The following is an 18,665-nucleotide window of genomic DNA, read 5'->3' on the forward strand; positions in this document are numbered from 1 at the left end:
GCTGCTATTAGAAGTGTGATTGATACCTGTGACCTGTCACAGGCATCACTAACACTGAAGTGTAAGCAGTCCTGCCTGCAGGTACAGACAGAGGTTAAGGAAGGTAACTGATTAAGTTAGCCTCAACCTCCTTGAATTTTAAATGATTTGATTTTCGTGTGGCTCAAATGTTTGTGTGAACTTAAGAACAGCAGCAGTTAATGACTATCAAGGAATAAAAAGAAAAATGCCTGTGGAATCGAACCGAAGTCCTCTGTGTTGTTCCAATCATCCCAGTGTTGTACCAGTCAACCCAGTGTTGTACCAATCACACTAGTGTTGTACCAATCATCCCAGTGTTGTACCAATCATCCCAGTGTTGTACCAATCATCCCAATGTTGTACCAATCACCCCAGTGTTGTACCAATCATCCCAGTGCTGTACCAGCCCTTGCTACACACCAGTCCAGCTGTCTACATACATTCTGGGGCTCTTTGATGAGACAGTCGAGTCACAGTTGCTGTCGCTGATATAAACATATCACAGAAGCAATACAGTATACAACCACCACTACCATTCTTAACACGCTACCACCAACCTCTTACCACTACTACCACCGTAATACCACAACCACAATCATCAACACACACTATCACCACCCCTATCACCTGAACTCACACTACCACCACCCCTATCACCTGAACTCACACTACCACCACCCCAACCCACACTACCACCACCCCAACCCACACTACCACCACCCCAACCCACACTACCACCACCCCAACCCACACTACCATCACTATCACTAGTAACTAGACCAGTAACATTACCAGTTTCACTGCTTCCATCACCATAACACAGTGACTACCATTACCATTTTCACTACCACTACTACCACCACCACCACCACCCACTACCACCACCCACTACCACCACTACTACCAGCTCAGACTGGCAGATTTCATTACTACATGGCTGAAACCCATTCTGTGTAATGGAATATGACAGGGAAACATATAGTCAGCTTTTGTTCCCACAGTGTAACTCATATATAGAATACTTTCCACACACACACACTGTGTATTTCCATGTATCTCTACTTAAAAGTGTAGCCACGTGCTATTTCCCACCTTGCAATTCATATAAAATAGTGTAGCAACACACTGCCGGTGTTCCCACAATGTAACTATCATATAGAATAGTATAGCAACACACTGCTGGTGTTCCCACAATGAAACTATCATATAGAATAGTGTAGCAACACACTGCTGGTGTTCCCACAATGTAACTATCATATAGAATAGTGTAGCAACACACTGCTGGTGTTCCCACAATGTAACTATCATATAGAATAGTGTAGCAACACACTGCTGGTGTTCCCACAATGTAACTATCATATAGAATAGTGTAGCAACACACTGCTGGTGTTCCCACAATGTAACTATCATATAGAATAGTGTAGCAACACTGCTGGTGTTCCCACAATGTAACTATCATATAGAATAGTGTAGCAACACACTGCTGGTGTTCCCACAATGTAACTACCATACAGAATAGTGTAGCAACACACTGCTGGTGTTCTCACAATGTAACTACCATATAGAATAGTGTAGCAACACACTGCTGGTGTTCCAACAATGTAACTATCATATAGAATAGTGTAGCAACACACTGCTGGTGTTCCCACAATGTAACTATCATATAGAATAGTGTAGCAACACACTGCTGGTGTTCCCACAATGTAACTATCATATAGAATAGTGTAGCAACACACTGCTGGTGTTCCCAGAATGTAACTACCATATAGAATAGTGTTGCAACACACTGCTGGTGTTCCTACAATGTAACTATCATATAGAAGATTATAGCAACACACTGTCGGTGTTCCCACAATGTAACTATCATATAGAATAGTGTAGCAACACACTGCTGGTGTTCCCACAATGTAACTACCATACAGAGTAGTGTAGCAGAGCACTGCTGGTGTTCCCACAATGTAACTACCATACAGAGTAGTGTAGCAGAGCACTGCTGGTGTTCCCACAATGTAACTACCATACAGAGTAGTGTAGCAGAGCACTGCTGGTGTTCCCACAATGTAACTACCATACAGAGTAGTGTAGCAGAGCACTGCTGGTGTTCCCACAATGTAACTACCATACAGAATAGTATAGCAACACACTGCTGGTGTTCTCACACTGTATCGTGCATAACATGCAACCATCAATTACGTTACAGAGTACGCAAACGTTACAGAATACCGGAACTTAAATATGAAATCCAGAATCAAGGAAGTCTTGTGCGAGTGTGTTGTAAGAAGTCATATGTGCGTGTGTGCTTTCGTGGCTTGTGTTGCTTGGCTTGTTGCGTGCGTGTGTTCTTATTGAGTGTGCAACCCAGAGGACTAGCTTGTCTCTCTCTCTCTCTCTCTCTCTCTCTCTCTCTCTCTCTCTCTCTCTCTCTCTCTCTCTCTCTCTCTCTCTCTCTCTCTCTCCAGGACACCTGTTGTCTCCCTTACCTCACCCCTACCTCCTCCATCTTCCCATATTTATCCCTTGATTTTTCCTTATTTACCTGTTCCTTTGATCCCTGTCATATTACAACATACACATCTGTTCCTTATTACTCACTCATACATCTCTTGTCTTACATACTCCCATACAACCTCTCAGTATCTATGATATAAATAGGGTATATACGACCAGTGTATATTTTATTGTATTTATATTGAGGTGTGTGTGTGTGTGTGTTCACCTAATTGTGGTTGCAGGGGTCGAGACTCAGCTCCTGGCCCCGCCTCTTCACTTAGTGCTATTAGGTCCTCTCTCCCTGCTCCATGAGCTTTATCATACCTCATCTTAAAGCTATGTATGGTTCCTGCCTCCACTACCTCACTTGCTAGGCTATTCCACTCCCTGACTGCTGTGTGTGTGTGTCAAGAAACTAGTGGTATCTTAAGGAGCAATTTAACTACTTGGGAAGAGCGTTAACTTGCCAGCGTCTCTGTGATCCTCTTAATCATTGTCTCTCCTGAGAATGTAAGTGAGAGATCACGAAAGCGCTCTGAAATGACTTCCTCTCTGGAGAGGTTAACTTCTGCTGGCCGCAGTGCCAGCATTCCAGTGGTTCCCTAAGAATTTGGTTAAGATTGAGAAAGACGTAATGTCTGCTGAGAAAGACGTATTGTCGACATGCTGAGAAAGATGTATATCTGCTAAAGGAAGATTGTGTGTGTTAGTGTGTGTGTGGGGGACGATCATCATCATGGCCTGGTCTCAGACCAGGTCTGCTGGGTTGGGAAGGAAATATTACAGGCTTATGAACTACTGAAGAAGTTTATCCTCGTATCCGAGTCATACTGACGGCGACGTAACCCATAGCACTGTGTTTTTCTCTGCTGATGATACTAGAATTTGCGTGCGTGTCATCCGCCAAGCATACTGCAAATCTCCAAGCAGATGTAAACCAAGTCTTCCACTGGGCCACAGAAAGCAATATGAAACTCAGTGAGGACAAATTTCAGTTACTTCGCTAAGGAAAACTTGAAATAAAAACTAGATTGGAGTATAAAACAAATTTTAACTACACAGTAGAGTGGAAAACTAATGTGAAAGACCTGGGAGTGATAATGTCAGAGGATCTCATTTTCAAACATCACAACAATCTCATTATCACATATAATAATAATAATAATAATAATAATAATAATAATAATAAAAGTTTCTTATTATTACCTGTTCTGAAAACACTTTGAAACACTGTTGCATTTAGGAAGCAGGTCAAGGCGACAGTGTTGTCTGTCTTGAAGCTTGTATAAAGCTGTCAGAAGCTTGGGTACCTTTATAACAAGAGCTCTTTGTGTATAATTCCTGTATTATTGTGGGAACACAACGGAGCTCTTTGTGTATAGTTCCTGTATTATTGTGGGAACAGAGAGAGAGAGCAATGCTAGCCTATATATAACCTGAGGCACTGAGAGTCAGTTACAACTCCTCGACTCTTGAAGCAACTGTACCTGGAGAGGGTTTTACCTGGAGAGGGTTTCGGGGGTCAACGCCCCCGCGGCTCGGTCTGTAGACAAAAGGTTCTTGCTCGTATATAGATTCTGTCCCCTGACAATGGGCTGGGCCAGTGCTTCTTGCTTGATCTCTGTAATCAGTATTTGTAGTTATTGGGAACAAAAGGCCCCTGGTTTGACTGGTGTGGATCAAGACGTTAAGGGGTGTACCTAGATACGTGTTGCTGTGTCAGTCAAGTATCAAGACCTTTTATTAAAGGTCTTGAGGTCCCTTAAGGTGTAGAGAGAGATATTGTCCACCTGGAGGCTATTTAGGGTCGATTTCGGGGAGTCAGCGCCTCCCACGACCCCGTCCCTGACCAGGCCTCCCATGTACTGATTTAAATCTGGTGAAGTCAGGAAGCGATACACTGCCACAGTTGACATCTTTCATGACGTTCACCATGGATATGACTGACCTCAGTTAATGTTTACCTTGAAAATGATTTGACTTCAGTTGATGTTCACCTTGAAAATGATTTGACTTCAGTTGATGTTCACCTTGAAAATGATTTGACTTCAGTTGATGTTCACCTTGAAAATGATTTGACTTCAGTTGATGTTCACCTTGAAACTGATTTGACTTCAGTTGATGTTCCAGTGTGTACACACGGTAACAAATAGGTAAACACACACACACACACACACACACACACACACATACGTTTTTCACTCTATATGCTTGGATAACCAGGTACAACTGGGAAATGTTCCAATATTTACATTGTTGATGCTGTGCAACGTTGAGGATCATCTCTGCAACACGGTCGTAATACTTCCTTTAGTTACTTTCACGATGAATTATTTTTTTCGCTTACTGTATCATTATGTAATGATAAACTTTACTCTCCCGTGTTACTATAAATTTTGCTCTCCCGTGTTACTAAAGACTTTACTCTCCCTTTTCATTGATCTAGAGTTAGTCGTGGCATCTAGAGTTAGCTGTGGTATCAAGGGTTAGTTTAGTTGTGGTATCAAGAGTTAGTTTAGCTGTGGTATTAAGAGGTAGTTTAGTTGTGGTATCAAGAGTTAGTTAAACCATACCACGGGTGGGGTTTGAACTCGCGGTCAGAGAGTCTCAAAACTCCAGACCGTCGCGTTAGCCACTGGACCAGCTAGCTTCAATAAGTCTCGTCCAACTAGGTATATTTCTACACCATAGGAAAGTTAGCAGGCACCACTGTGACCACAGTGGTGCCTGCTAACCTTCCTATGGTGTAGAAATATACCTAGTTGGATGAATATTTTAAGCTAGCTGACCCAGTGGCTAATGCGACGGTCTGGAGTTTTGAGACTCTCTGACCGCGAGTTCAAACCCCACCCGTGGTATGGTTTGTTTGGAATCGTGTCATTACGATTTCGTGAGTTAAGAGTTAGTTAAGTTGTGGTATCAAGAGTTACTTTAGCTGTGGTATCAAGAGTTAGTTTAGTTGTAGTATCAAGAGTTAGTTGTGGTATCAAGAGCTAGTTAAGTTGTGGTATCAAGAGTTAGTTGAGTTTAATTTCTGTATCAAGAGTTTAGTTGCGGTATCAAGAGCTAGTTAAGTTGTGGTATCAAGAGTTAGTTAAGTTGTGGTATCAAGAGTTAGTTAAGTTGTGGTATCAAGAGTTAGTTAAGTTGTGGTATCAAGAGTTAGTTAAGTTGTGGTATCAAGAGCTAGTTAAGTTGTGGTATCAAGAGTTAGTTAAGTTGTGGTATCAAGAGTTAGTTAAGTTGTGGTATCAAGAGTTAGTAATGTTATCCACACAGTATGTAGCAGGTACCCCCACTTAGGATCACCTCAAGTTACACATCTACACTTAAGAACGAGGCTCTCAACCTCCACTTGAAGTGGCACGAGGGACGAGACTTTGATCTATGGTTGTCTAAAACTTGCTTCTAGGTTGAAACACCAGGAGTGAAACCAGGAGGAAACATCTTAAGATAAGATAAGATAAGATTTCGTTCGGATTTTTAACCCCGGAGGGTTAGCCACCCAGGATAACCCAAGAAAGTCAGTGCGTCATCGAGGACTGTCTTGCCACAAGTGCTACATCAGCCGGGTTGTGATGGCTATGTGGGCCTGCTGGCCGCTAGCACCAACAGCCCGGCTACATGTCGGGCTGCGGGGAGGAGGGTTACAGGTTAAAATAAGTGTTGAACAGTGATTTGTGTCACACTTGAGCTTGTAGTAGTTTCTCTCAACAGATCGCGAGGCTTCACGGTGCCCCGTGGGCTGGTGGCTACAGCTGTCGCTTCACAGGGCGAGGGTCCGGGTTCTTTTCCCTGCGAGGGTAGAAACATTGGGCGTATTTCTTTACACCGGTTGTTTATGTTCTCCATCAGTAAAATGGGTACCTGGGTGTTACTCGACTGGTGTGGGTCGCATCCTGGGACAAAACTGACCTAATTTGGCTGGAATGTTCTGCATAACAAGCGACTTTCTATATAGTAGTATGTCATTGATGTCAGCTATGACCTGTATACCTTGTACATGTACTTGTAGAATTAAAGATATTATTATTAATGTGACAGACAAGGGTAAAACCACGTGAATTTCAAAACCCTCACTATACTGCGAGTGAAACATGGGCAGCAAGTGTTAGGTCTTGTCGATACGTCTCGCCCTGCCAGGGATGTCACCTGCAGCACTCCACTAACACACAAACACTCACACATGCAAACACACACCCAGACACGATCACTCACAACACCACACAGTAGACCAGGTGTCTATAGACAAGTGACTTTGACAACTAGTAAAACTACTACTACTACTACTACCTCCCAACGCTGGTTCACTATTCAATACTATGTATGTAACCCATCCTCTGTGATAGAATACGACAGGGAAGCATAGCTAGCTTTTGCTTTTACGCAGTAATTGTCATAAAGAATATCGTAGCAGTACATTACTGATGTATTAAACTTAGCAAAAAAGACGAGCTTTATACCCTGGGGTAATATCCTCTGTTCTGGGCTGTCCCCACGGGTGCCTTCCAGATTAAAGACCCAGTATTTCCTGCATAAAAGGTGGGGATATTTCTCCTTTCGCTTAAATTTGCTGATACGTATAGTCAGTGACACTAAACGAATGATCATGGCTCGTGGAATGTGAATAATTAACTTGAAACAGTTTTGCTTGCTTTGTGATTATGATTTATTTAATATAGGAATGAATTGTTTATCCTTGGTTGTCTTCAAGAGGGAGCTGGACAGATACCTAGAGTCGGTGCTGGATCAGCCGGGCTGTGGTTCGTACGTTGGATTGCGTGCGGCCAGCAGTAACAGCCTGGTTGATCAGGCCCTGATCCACTGGGAGGCCTGGTCGTGGACCGGGAATACCCTCCAGGAAGACTCCAGGTAGACGACAACGACAAGCTGATTGTGATAATAACAGTTTGATTGTTAGTAACAGTATGTTTAAAGAACTGAATAATCAAATGGTTTTAGTGGTTGTAAAAAAAACAAAACAAAAACACCCGAATAAATATTGACTAGGTGAACATGTGCAGCAGGTGTAATCTTGGCCATATATCTCATCCTTTTAAGATGACAATCACAACACTTGAAGGATGATTAAGTGGGCTTAATTAAAGTCTATCTACTACACGAGGGTCATTAAGGCTGCATGTCACCTATTCACCACCAGTCAAGAACCTAAAACAGGGATTAGGCTCTCAGTGTATACACACTGAAGGACACTCTTCTGTGTATATGAACAAGGTTAAATCGTGGATTAGTACGCAGGCACCTGTTTATTGCTAGATGTGTACCTAGAGGGGGGGTTGGGGTCAACGCCCCCCGCGGCCCGGTCCGTGACCAGGCCTCACTCCGCGTATAGTGATATCAGGTGTCAGAGACTTATCCACTCACCCGGCAATCTAATTCTGGTCCTGTCAACTTGTGACTATCTGTCTGAGAGTAAACTCGTGTGCAGTAAGTAGTATAGTGAGATCATCTGGGGTGAGTGTGCGTTACCTCACTCCAGAGTGCTTAGCGAACACCTCAGCTCAATTATAGAGAAAATCAACATATTTTTTGTAATCCACCGTCACGTTGACTGGAGTGTTGAGGCAAGTTAGTGGTAGTGGTGGATAGTGGTGGTGGTGGACAGTGGTGGTGGTAGTGAATAGTGGTGATGATAGTGGTAGTGATGGATAATGGTAGTGGTGGATAGTAGTAGTGGTGGATAGTGGTAGTGGTGGTGGTAGTACTAGCATTAGTAGTGGTGGTAGTAGTTGAGGATCAGGTGAAAATAGTTTTCCTAGTGTTTCTACATATATTATAGCCATGGGGAAACGCTAAGCCCGTACGGGGTAACAGTCGCTAAAGGAGGGGGGGGGAGAAAATAGCTCCAGTAACTAGGATGAAGAACTTTTGGCTAGCTTCAAGGTGCACTCTTATAGGGTTTCTAGAAAATAGCCTTTTTTGTAATTCCTGGTCTAGTCTTATGGGGAAGCGCTAAAGTCATAGGGACCATTCACAGGGTGGGGGTAAAAGTCAGTTATATTCGATCCTGGTCCTTGGATCAAGAGCTGTTTTCAGATTAACATGAATGTGACTGGTGTGGCCGGACAGGTAGCGAGGGAGCCAGATATCCATTAACTAATCCCACTACAACAGTAGTCACCCCACCACCACAGTAGTCACCCCACCACCACAGTAGTCACCCCACCACCACAGTAGTCGCCCCACCACCACAGTAGTCGCCCCACCACCACAGTAGTCACCCCACCACCACAGTAGTCACCCCACCACCACAGTAGTCGCCCCACCACCACAATAGTAACCCATCACCCACGTTTACATATTTTACCCCCTTCGTTTATTATTGCAAACTAATCAGAAAAACTTTATTTTTCATTATGCAGCTAGGTAATAATGTAGACTTACGGTATATAGACTGCAGGTAATTTAATACAGCTGGTTTTATTTGTAATATGAATTATGTGTTGTCAAAAATGACCGTAAACTGGCTAGTAATAACCTTTATTAATCATGTTTGAAATATTTTTATTATTATTTAATCTGCGTACTAAGCCATAAATGTAATAGGCTACATGAATATTTTAAATAAATTATATTTACCAATTCTTTTCATTATATATATATATATATATATATATATATATATATATATATATATATATATATATATATATATATATATATATATATATATATATGCAATAAGATCACAGTAAACAGGTGATTTCGGAATATGCAAAACAACCACTCTGAAAAAATAGAGAAATTCCAAGCGCTTTCATAGTTCCTTGATAATGTGAGTAGTCACGAAAGCGCTTGGAATTCCTCTATTTTTCAGAGTGGTTGTTTTGCATATATATATATATATATATATATATATATATATATATATATATATATATATATATATATATATATATATACACACACACACACACACACATTAAGTGTTTTTTTTTTAGTAAACATCTGGACACTGGTGAACGTATTAAAGTAATGGTTATGAAGGATTTATAATCCCTCTCTGGTTTTTAATTCGAGTTCCCTGGTTGTAAATATTATGGTGAACTCAACAGTGTGGGAAAGGACACTTGTGTACATTTCAGGACACATTGGGAGTTATAAAGCCACTTACGGCGTTTTTTTTTAATTTAATGTATATTCTAAATTGTAGATAAGTTTTTTTTCCATAGTTGAGCTCTCTCTGGAAATTTTCTTCTTATATCCTAGCAACATTTTCCTCATTTTTCCCCCACGGTTTCAAAAATGCTTCCCCTATTTAAGCAACAATTTCCCCGTTTTTTCTCAAGTGACAATATATTTCCCCATCCAAGCAACATTTTTCCCCATGACTTCAAAAATATTTCCCCATTCGCACAATAATTACTCATTTTTTTTCCTGTGATGCCAAGAAAATTTCCCCCAGCCACGAAACACTTACCCCATTTTTCCCCATGGTTATGATTTTCCCCCATGGTTATGATTTTCCACCGTGGTTATGATTTCTCCCATGGTTATGATTTTCCCCCATGGTTATGATTTTCCCTCATGGTTATGATTTTCCCCCCATGGTTATGGTTTTCCCCCATGGTTATGATTTTTCCCCTATGGTTATGATTTTTCCCCCATGGCTATGATTTCCCCCATGGTTATGATTTTTTCCCCATGGTTACGATTTTCTCCCCGATGGTTATGATTTTCCCCCATGGTTATAATCTTTCCCCCACGGTTATTTTTTCCCCCAGCAGCGGGGGGTTGTCCCCCCAGGGTAACAAGTCAGGACCATCAGTCTGGCTGCTCCACGTGTTGATGGTTTAACTTGTGCAACAAAACTCTCCCTTGAGTCTTCTCTCCTTGCTGTTGCTATTGCAAGCTCTTATGTTGCACTCTGTAGGAGAGACTGACAGGGAAGTATATTTAGGCACAGGTACACGTCAGTGATCATGCTGGGACGCTTGTCCCAGGAAGCTGGACCAGGGGATGCTGGTACAGGAAGCTGGACCAGGAGATGCTGGAACAGGAAGCTGGACCAGGAGATGCTGGTACAGGAAGCTTGGACCAGGAGATGCCGGTACACGAAGCTTGGACCAGGAGATGCTGGTACAGGAAGCTGGACCAGGAGATGCTGGTACAGGAAGCTGGACCAGGAGATGCTGGTATACGAAGCTTGGACCAGGAGATACTGGTACAGGAAGCTGGACCAGGAGATGCTGGTACACGAAGCTTGGACCAGGAGATGCTGGTACAGGAAGCTTGGACCAAGAGATGCTGGTACACGAAACTTGGACCAGGAGATGCTGGTACAGGAAGCCGGACCAGGAGATGCTGGTACAGGAAGCTGGACCAGGAGATGCTGGTACAGGAAGCTGGACCAGGAGATGCTGGTCCAGGAAGCTGGACCAGGAGATGCTGGTACAGGAAGCCGGACCAGGAGATGCTGGTACACGAAGCTTGGACCAGGAGATACTGGTACAGGAAGCTGGACCAGGAGATGCTGGTCCAGGAAGCTAGACCAGGAGATGCTGGTACAGGAAGCCGGACCAAGAGATGCTGGTCCAGGAAGTTGGACCAGGACATACTGGTCCAGAAAGTTGAACTTAGGCATACTGAAAGATGGGGATAATAACTAAAATACACTGGTGGGTATTTTATTTGTATTTTTGAAAGGGTAATAAAGTTTCAAGTAACTACATGAGTCATGGCTGAATATAACCAGCTCACCACCAGTCAAGAATACTTTAATACCTACAGTAGGGAACAAAATCAGACTTATCAGTAGTGTATATATATATATATATATATATATATATATATATATATATATATATATATATATATATATATATATATATATATACTATTTCTTTCAACACACCGGCCGTATCCCGCCAAGGCAGGGTGGCCCAAAAAGAAAAACGAAAGTTTCTCTTAAATTTAGTAATTTACACGGGAGAAGGGGTTACTAGCCCCTTGCTCCCGGCATTTCAGTCGCCTCTTACAACACGCATGGCTTACGGAGGAAGAATTCTGTTCCACTTCCCCATGGAGATAAGAGGGAATAAACAACACCAAGAACTAGAAAGAAAATAGAAGAATACCCAGAGGGGCGTGTGTGTATATATATGTTTGAACATGTATGTGTAGTGTGACCTAAGTGCAAGTAGAAGTAGCAAGACATACCTGAAATCTTGCATGTTTATGAGACAGACAAAAGGCACCAGCAATCCTACCATCATGTAAAACAATTACAGGTTTTCGTTGTACACTCACTTGGCAGGACGGTAGTACCTCCCTGGGCGGTTGCTGTTTACCAACCTACTACCTAGGACATATATATTATATATATATATATATATATATATATATATATATATATATATATATATATATATATATATATATATATATATATATATATATAGGAGCAATGTGGCAGATGTTGCAAGTATATGGAATAGGTGGTAAGTTATTAAATGCTGTAAAGAGTTATGAGGATAGTGAGGCTCAGGCTAGGGTGTGTAGAAGAGAGGGAGAATACTTCCCAGTAAAAGTAGGTCTTAGACAGGGATGTGTAATGTCACCATGGTTGTTTAATATATTTATAGATGGGGTTGTAAAAGAAGTAAATGCTAAGGTGTTCGGGAGAGGGGTGGGATTAAATTTTGGGGAATCAAATTCAAAATGGGAATTGACACAGTTACTTTTTGCTGATGATACTGTGCTTATGGGAGATTCTAAATAAAAATTGCAAAGGTTAGTGGATGAGTTTGGGAATGTGTGTAAAGGTAGAAAGTTGAAAGTGAACATAGAAAAGAGTAAGGTGATGAGGGTGTCAAATGATTTAGATAAAGAAAAATTGGATATCAAATTGGGGAGGAGTATGGAAGAAGTGAATGTTTTCAGATACTTGGGAGTTGACGTGTCGGCGGATGGATTTATGAAGGATGAGGTTAATCATAGAATTGATGAGGGAAAAAAGGTGAGTGGTGCGTTGAGGTATATGTGGAGTCAAAAAACGTTATCTATGGAGGCAAAGAAGGGAATGTATGAAAGTATAGTAGTACCAACACTTTTATATGGGTGTGAAGCTTGGGTGGTAAATGCAGCAGCGAGCGAGACGGTTGGAGGCAGTGGAGATGTCCTGTTTAAGGGCAATGTGTGATGTAAATATGCAGAAAATTCGGAGTGTGGAAATTAGGAAAAGGTGTGAAGTTAATAAAAGTATTAGTCAGAGGGCAGAAGAGGGGTTGTTGAGGTGGTTTGGTCATTTAGAGAGAATGGATCGAAGTAGAATGACATGGAAAGCATATAAATCTATAGGGGAAGGAAGGCGGGGTAGGGGTCGTCCTCGAAAGGGTTGGAGAGAGGGGGGTAAAGGAGGTTTTGTGGGCAAGGGGCTTGGACTTCCAGCAAGCATGCGTGAGCGTGTTAGATAGGAGTGAATGGAGACAAATGATACTTGGGACCTGACGATCTGTTGCAGTGTGAGCAGAGTAATATTTAGTGAAGGGATTCAGGGAAACCGGTTATTTTCATATAGTCGGACTTGAGTCCTGGAAATGAGAAGTACAATGCCTGCACTTTAAAGGAGGGGTTTGGGATATTGGCAGTTTGGAGGGATATGTTGTGTATCTTTATATGTGTATGCTTCTAAACTGTTGTATTCTGAGCATCTCTGCAAAAACAGTGATAATGTGCGAGTGTGGTGAAAGTGTTGAATGATGATGAAAGTATTTTCTTTTTGGGGATTTTCTTTCTTTTTTTTGGGTCACCCTGCCTCGGTGGGAGACGGCCGACTTGTTGAAAAATATATATATATATATATATACACAGTGGACCCCCGGTTAACGATATTTTTTCACTCCAGAAGTATGTTCAGGTGCCAGTACTGACCGAATTTGTTCCCATAAGAAATATTGTGAAGTAGATTAGTCCATTTCAGACCCCCAAACATACACGTACAAACGCACTTGCATAAATACACTTACATAATTGGTCACATTCGGAGGTAATCGTTATGCGGGGGTCCACTGTATATATATATATATATATATATATATATATATATATATATATATATATATATATATATATATATATATATATATATATATATATATATATATATATATATGTATATATATGCATAGATATACATGTACACCTTATGGGGGTATGTATCCTGACATTTTTATGCCTAAGATGCTTCATAGACCAGTTTTAAGTCACTGTTCTAAAGTTTTACAAATGATAATGTGTACACATTTTAACTGAGCTTATTTCAGTGCCTGGGAGTAGCAGTAGTTTATTACATACATATCCATATACAGTGGACCCCCGGTTAATGATATTTTTTCACTCCAGAAGTATGTTCAGGTGCCAGTACTGACCGAATTTGTTCCCTTAAGGAATATTGTGAAGTAGATTAGTCCATTTCAGACCCCCAAACATACACGTACAAACGCACTTACATAAATACACTTACATAATTGGTCGCATTCGGAGGTGATCGTTATGCGGGGGTCCACTGTATAGTGAGTATGGTATATAATAACATACAGTATAGTTTACACTGTATGGTTGAGAAGCTGGAGTCATCTGTCAAGTCATAGCAGAGCCATGGCTTAGTACTTACACATAATTAAAATAATAAATCTTGTGAAAAATTCCAGGCAAGTCCAGGATGTATGAATGATTGTTGATGGATCATGTAATTGAGAAGGATAGAGAGTGAACCTGTTGATGATTGCCCGTCCTGTGGTATAATGGGCACCACAAATTGGAGCAGGGGGGGATGGAGAACTGTTGGAGAGGTGAGGAGGTGATGTGTGGGTGTGGGGTGTAGCGGGATGGGTGAATATGGAATATGGGGAGGGGATGGAAGATGAATTTATTTCCAATCATATTCATGGATAAGCGCTAAACTCATAGAGTGCCTTGGGAAAGAAAGGATGATGACAATTCCTCAGACCGAGTCTTCACTGCTATTAAGACACGTTCTTTAAAAGAGGGAAGGAGATAAAGTATATCTGTAGCAGAGCATTTCTTCTGGATGAAAGACTGGTCAGTGTGTGCAAGTTGCATGCACTTCAACAGGGGCATCACAGCCTAATCAGTCATGAGCTGCTGGAAGAAATTTGCAAAGTTTCCCTGTAAAAGACAGGGATTAGGGTCTTATTAGGAATTTCCATTATTTATAAGAACATAAGAATGAAGGAACACTACAGTAAGCCTATTGGCCCATGTTATGCAAGTCCAGCCCACACCCAACTACATCCATTCATACCTGTACAACCTTTATTTAAAGCTACCCAAAGTTCTCGCTCTAACGACACTACATGGGAGTTTCTACCACTCGTCTACAACTCTGTTGCCAAACCAGTATGAAGGATGTTTAAAAAATAGTATGTTTCCGAATATTTATTGAGTGGTGTCTAATTTACTGCACAGCCTCTCCTCACTTAGCGACGTACTCGTTTACTGACGCCTCAGACTTACAACGGGCTCTCTGACCAGTATTTATACCTAAATAATGTATAGTAGAGCTGATTTCCTCTCTTCTGTTTATTTCAACATACAGTGCATTACTGCATAAGCATTTAAAAATATACCAGAAATGTTATAAATGGTGCAAAGGTGACATTAAAACATTATCAAAGATGTTGACACAAACCCACTACCATTATACTGTAGTATGCTCTTCAGCAATGAATTCATTTAACGAAGGAGTAATGTCAAATTGCAGATTTAAAATTATTCCCTACCGTATTTCCCAGGTGTAATTTATAATGGGTCTCTTCGCCTCCATTCTAGGGAGTACAGTATGAGGTGCTTCTGGAATTTCCAGTAAGTTTCTTGTTTCATGGCATTTATACTGGCAGTGAAACCTCTCTGGAAATTCTTCACATTTACAGTTTTGCTTTCCTTTACTGGGGCTGTTGGTGTTAAGCAATATTCCACTCAAGAAATCACATGTACTTTAAAGGGCATCATCATCATCATCATTGGCTTGGCATCTCTTGTTTTAATTACTGCATTATTATTGTTTTATGTTTTCATAAAATGCTGGCCATCTCCCACCAAGGTAAGGTGACTCAGTAAGAGACACAAATTAACCACCATTCATTCAACAGCTGTCTTGCCAGAAGTGTGCTGACATCACAGTTCTCATAGCCATCCAAACTGCAATGTCCCCACCCCATCTTCAGAGAGTAATCACTGTTTTTCCCACCTTCGGGAGCCAAGTCTGAATAACAGGTTTCCCTGAATCCCTTAATTTTAAATGTTATCATGCTCACACTCCAACAGCATGTCAAGCCATAAAACAAACACACACACACACACACACACACACACACACACACACACACACACACACACACACACACACACACACACACACGCACATGCACACATGTGTTCCTTCTGGATGTTTTCCCACTTTTCACTCCATATTTATGCACCTTCTTGGTCATGCTAATGTGCTTCATCCTCTAAATGCCCAAACCACCTGGTCACAGACCAGGCCGCAGGGGTGTTGACCCCTGAAACACCCTCCAGATATCCCTTATCATTTGAATTATATCTTTGGTAACTATCACACCCTCTTCTAACTTTTATACTCAGAATTCTCTGCATTATGTTCACACTACACTGCCCTCAAACATGACATCTTCACTGTCCCAGTGTACAGTATGTATTTGTAAAACATGAGCCTGGTCCATGGCTGGGCTCAGAGTAGAAAAGCTCTTGGAACTCATTAGAAGTATATCAAAGGAATGTAGTATTCCTCCCCGTTTCCACAGAAGATACATTCCAAGACCTGAAACTGAGGATAGTAGCAAACCCTATATATAATTTTTTTTTATTTACATTCGTACCTGTGACAAAGTCTAATTGATAAATTACACACTAAGTTGAGAATTATCACTCTTTCACTGGTGGGAAGCACTTCACAGTTTTTCTTAGGCTTTGAAGAACTGCCATCATCACTACTTTTGTGCTTTGTGGCCATTATTAAGCAAAATTAAGGGTTATTTTTGGGCCACAAGTAGGCCGTGGATAGCTGAAACTAGAAACCAAGTCCATGAATATGGGGGGTTCTACTGTATAAGGGTTATAGAGTATGCTTTTGTAAATGTTCTTGCATACAGTAACTATTATCTTTCTTCAGCTGTCAGTAATAGGCACCAACCCACATGTTGACAAATTCAAGAAATACTATAAAGTTTTGTACATTTTGACGTAGTCTGAGGTCTTCTGATAAGGACTTCAATCTGAGGTCGAAATATCAGAGCAACTTTTATTTTCCTATATTTGTCTCCATGTAGGTTGGTTCCTATTACTGAAGTACATTGTTATTAATCTTGTGGCTGTTATCCTGTACTGTGTTATTGTGGCTGTTATTGTATACTAAAACTTACTTTGCCTTGGCAGGAGCAGCAGTGGAAGCCTCCCTTATGAACCAAGAGATGTTGAGGTGCCATGAACAGCAGATTTGACGTGTGCAGCATCAATAACAGGACCTCCAACAACAGCAGCAGCACCAGCAACAACAGTAGCACCAGCAACAGTAACAATAACCTTCACAGTGGATCCTCCTCCTGTTCAAGTGCACCTCCAGCCGCATCACGAAGCAGTTAGTATTGTTCTTGTTCATTTTGTCTTGTCATCTGTATGACCCCAAAGGATCTAGTGCTTCCCAAATTATGGTATTCAATAATAATACTAATAATAATAGTATTGTTCTAGTCATGCTATAATAATGTGTAGGCCACATATACTATACTGTCCACTCCATAAGGAAGTGGAGAAAAATCCCTCCATAAGCCATGCGTGTTGTACAAGGCGACTTAAATGCTGGAAGCAAGGGGCTAGTAAACCCTCCTGTATTAATTACTAAATGTAAAAAGAAGAATAAAAAAAATTTCTTCTTTTATGGGTCACCCTGCCTTGGTGGGAGACAGCCAGTGTTAAAAATAAAGTACCAATGTACCATAGAGTACCACTAATGACAAGCAGAAACCTCATTCAGGAGCTCATTAAAAGAAAAACTTATGGAATTAGTGAAGGGACTGGTTTTGGGTTGAAGACATTTTTAAGGTTACTAATCCCAGACAACTTTTAATTCGGTGTAACTCATTATTACCAGGCAGTGTGGTATATTTCCAGTGGTATCTTTCCAGTCTCTTCTCCAGGTTTAACTGTAGATTACCTGTACACAATTTTGTAGGGTCACCACCCTTGCTGTGACACTGCAATAGTCAACTAACACTCGGGTACCCATTCATTGATAGGCAAACAGGGGCAGCAGGTGTAAGAAAACTTGCCCATACATCTTGCATTGCCTTGGATGCCACCTACAACAGTCAGTAAACTTACCAGCACATTAGGCCTGCCTGGGAATTGAGCTCTGGTCCTTTCAGTTGTCAGATAGGCAAACAGGGGCAGCAGATGTAAGGGGACTTGCCCATTTATCTCACCCTGCCCAGGATGTGACTAACAAGAGTCGACAAACACCCAGGTACCTAATTACTGCTAGGTTAATAGAGACAGCAGACATAAAGAGACTTACCCACTCACAGGCCTGCCAGGAATCAGACTTGTGTCCTTTCAGTTGTCAGTGAACTACAAGGAGGGTGGGAGGTATGTATACTTAAGGCCATTGTATTAGCTAGTTGATGGGATCATTGTCTACTCTGAGGGGTAAATTGAGTGTTATTGTATATTCTAGTTGAAGGGATCATTTATTTACTTTTGAGGGGAATAATTGAGGGTCATTGTATATGCTAGTTGAGGGGATCATTGTTTACTCATGAGGGGAATCATTGAGGGTCATTGTATATGCTAACTGCGAGGATCATTGTCTACTCTGAGGAAATAATTGAGGGGCATTGTAGTATATGCTAGTTGAGGGGATCATTGAGCAGGGTTTGTTGATTGCCTTACTGGAGGGAATAGATGTTTACTCCAATAGTCTTAATTGAAGGATTACATAACTTGATGGGGCATAATTGTGATATCTAGAATGTAAGAAGTGAGGATAGATAAGGTTATAAGTCTTGCAAGGGATGATCAATGAAAGCAGATGGGTTATGTGATGGAGGATGGATGAGACCAGAATATAGCTTGGTAAGGTGAACAGGCAAGACCCA

At 41.3% G+C, this 18,665-nt stretch overlaps 1 protein-coding gene across 5 annotated transcripts in view; it reads left to right on the plus strand.

The window, feature by feature from the left end:
- The window catches only part of LOC128699959 (AF4/FMR2 family member lilli), a 183,237-nt gene that overhangs the window by 77,250 nt on the left and 87,322 nt on the right, over positions 1–18,665 (plus strand). For all 5 annotated transcript variants that reach the window (XM_053792802.2, XM_053792798.2, XM_053792799.2 and 2 more), the window contains one exon: positions 16,948–17,149. In XM_053792802.2, coding sequence (XP_053648777.1) covers positions 16,996–17,149 — 154 coding nt within the window. In that variant the 5' untranslated portion in view covers positions 16,948–16,995. The remainder of the gene's footprint in view (positions 1–16,947; positions 17,150–18,665) is intronic.

Source organism: Cherax quadricarinatus, chromosome 64 (genome assembly GCF_038502225.1).
Source record: "Cherax quadricarinatus isolate ZL_2023a chromosome 64, ASM3850222v1, whole genome shotgun sequence".
Taxonomy (NCBI): Eukaryota; Metazoa; Arthropoda; class Malacostraca; order Decapoda; family Parastacidae; genus Cherax; species Cherax quadricarinatus.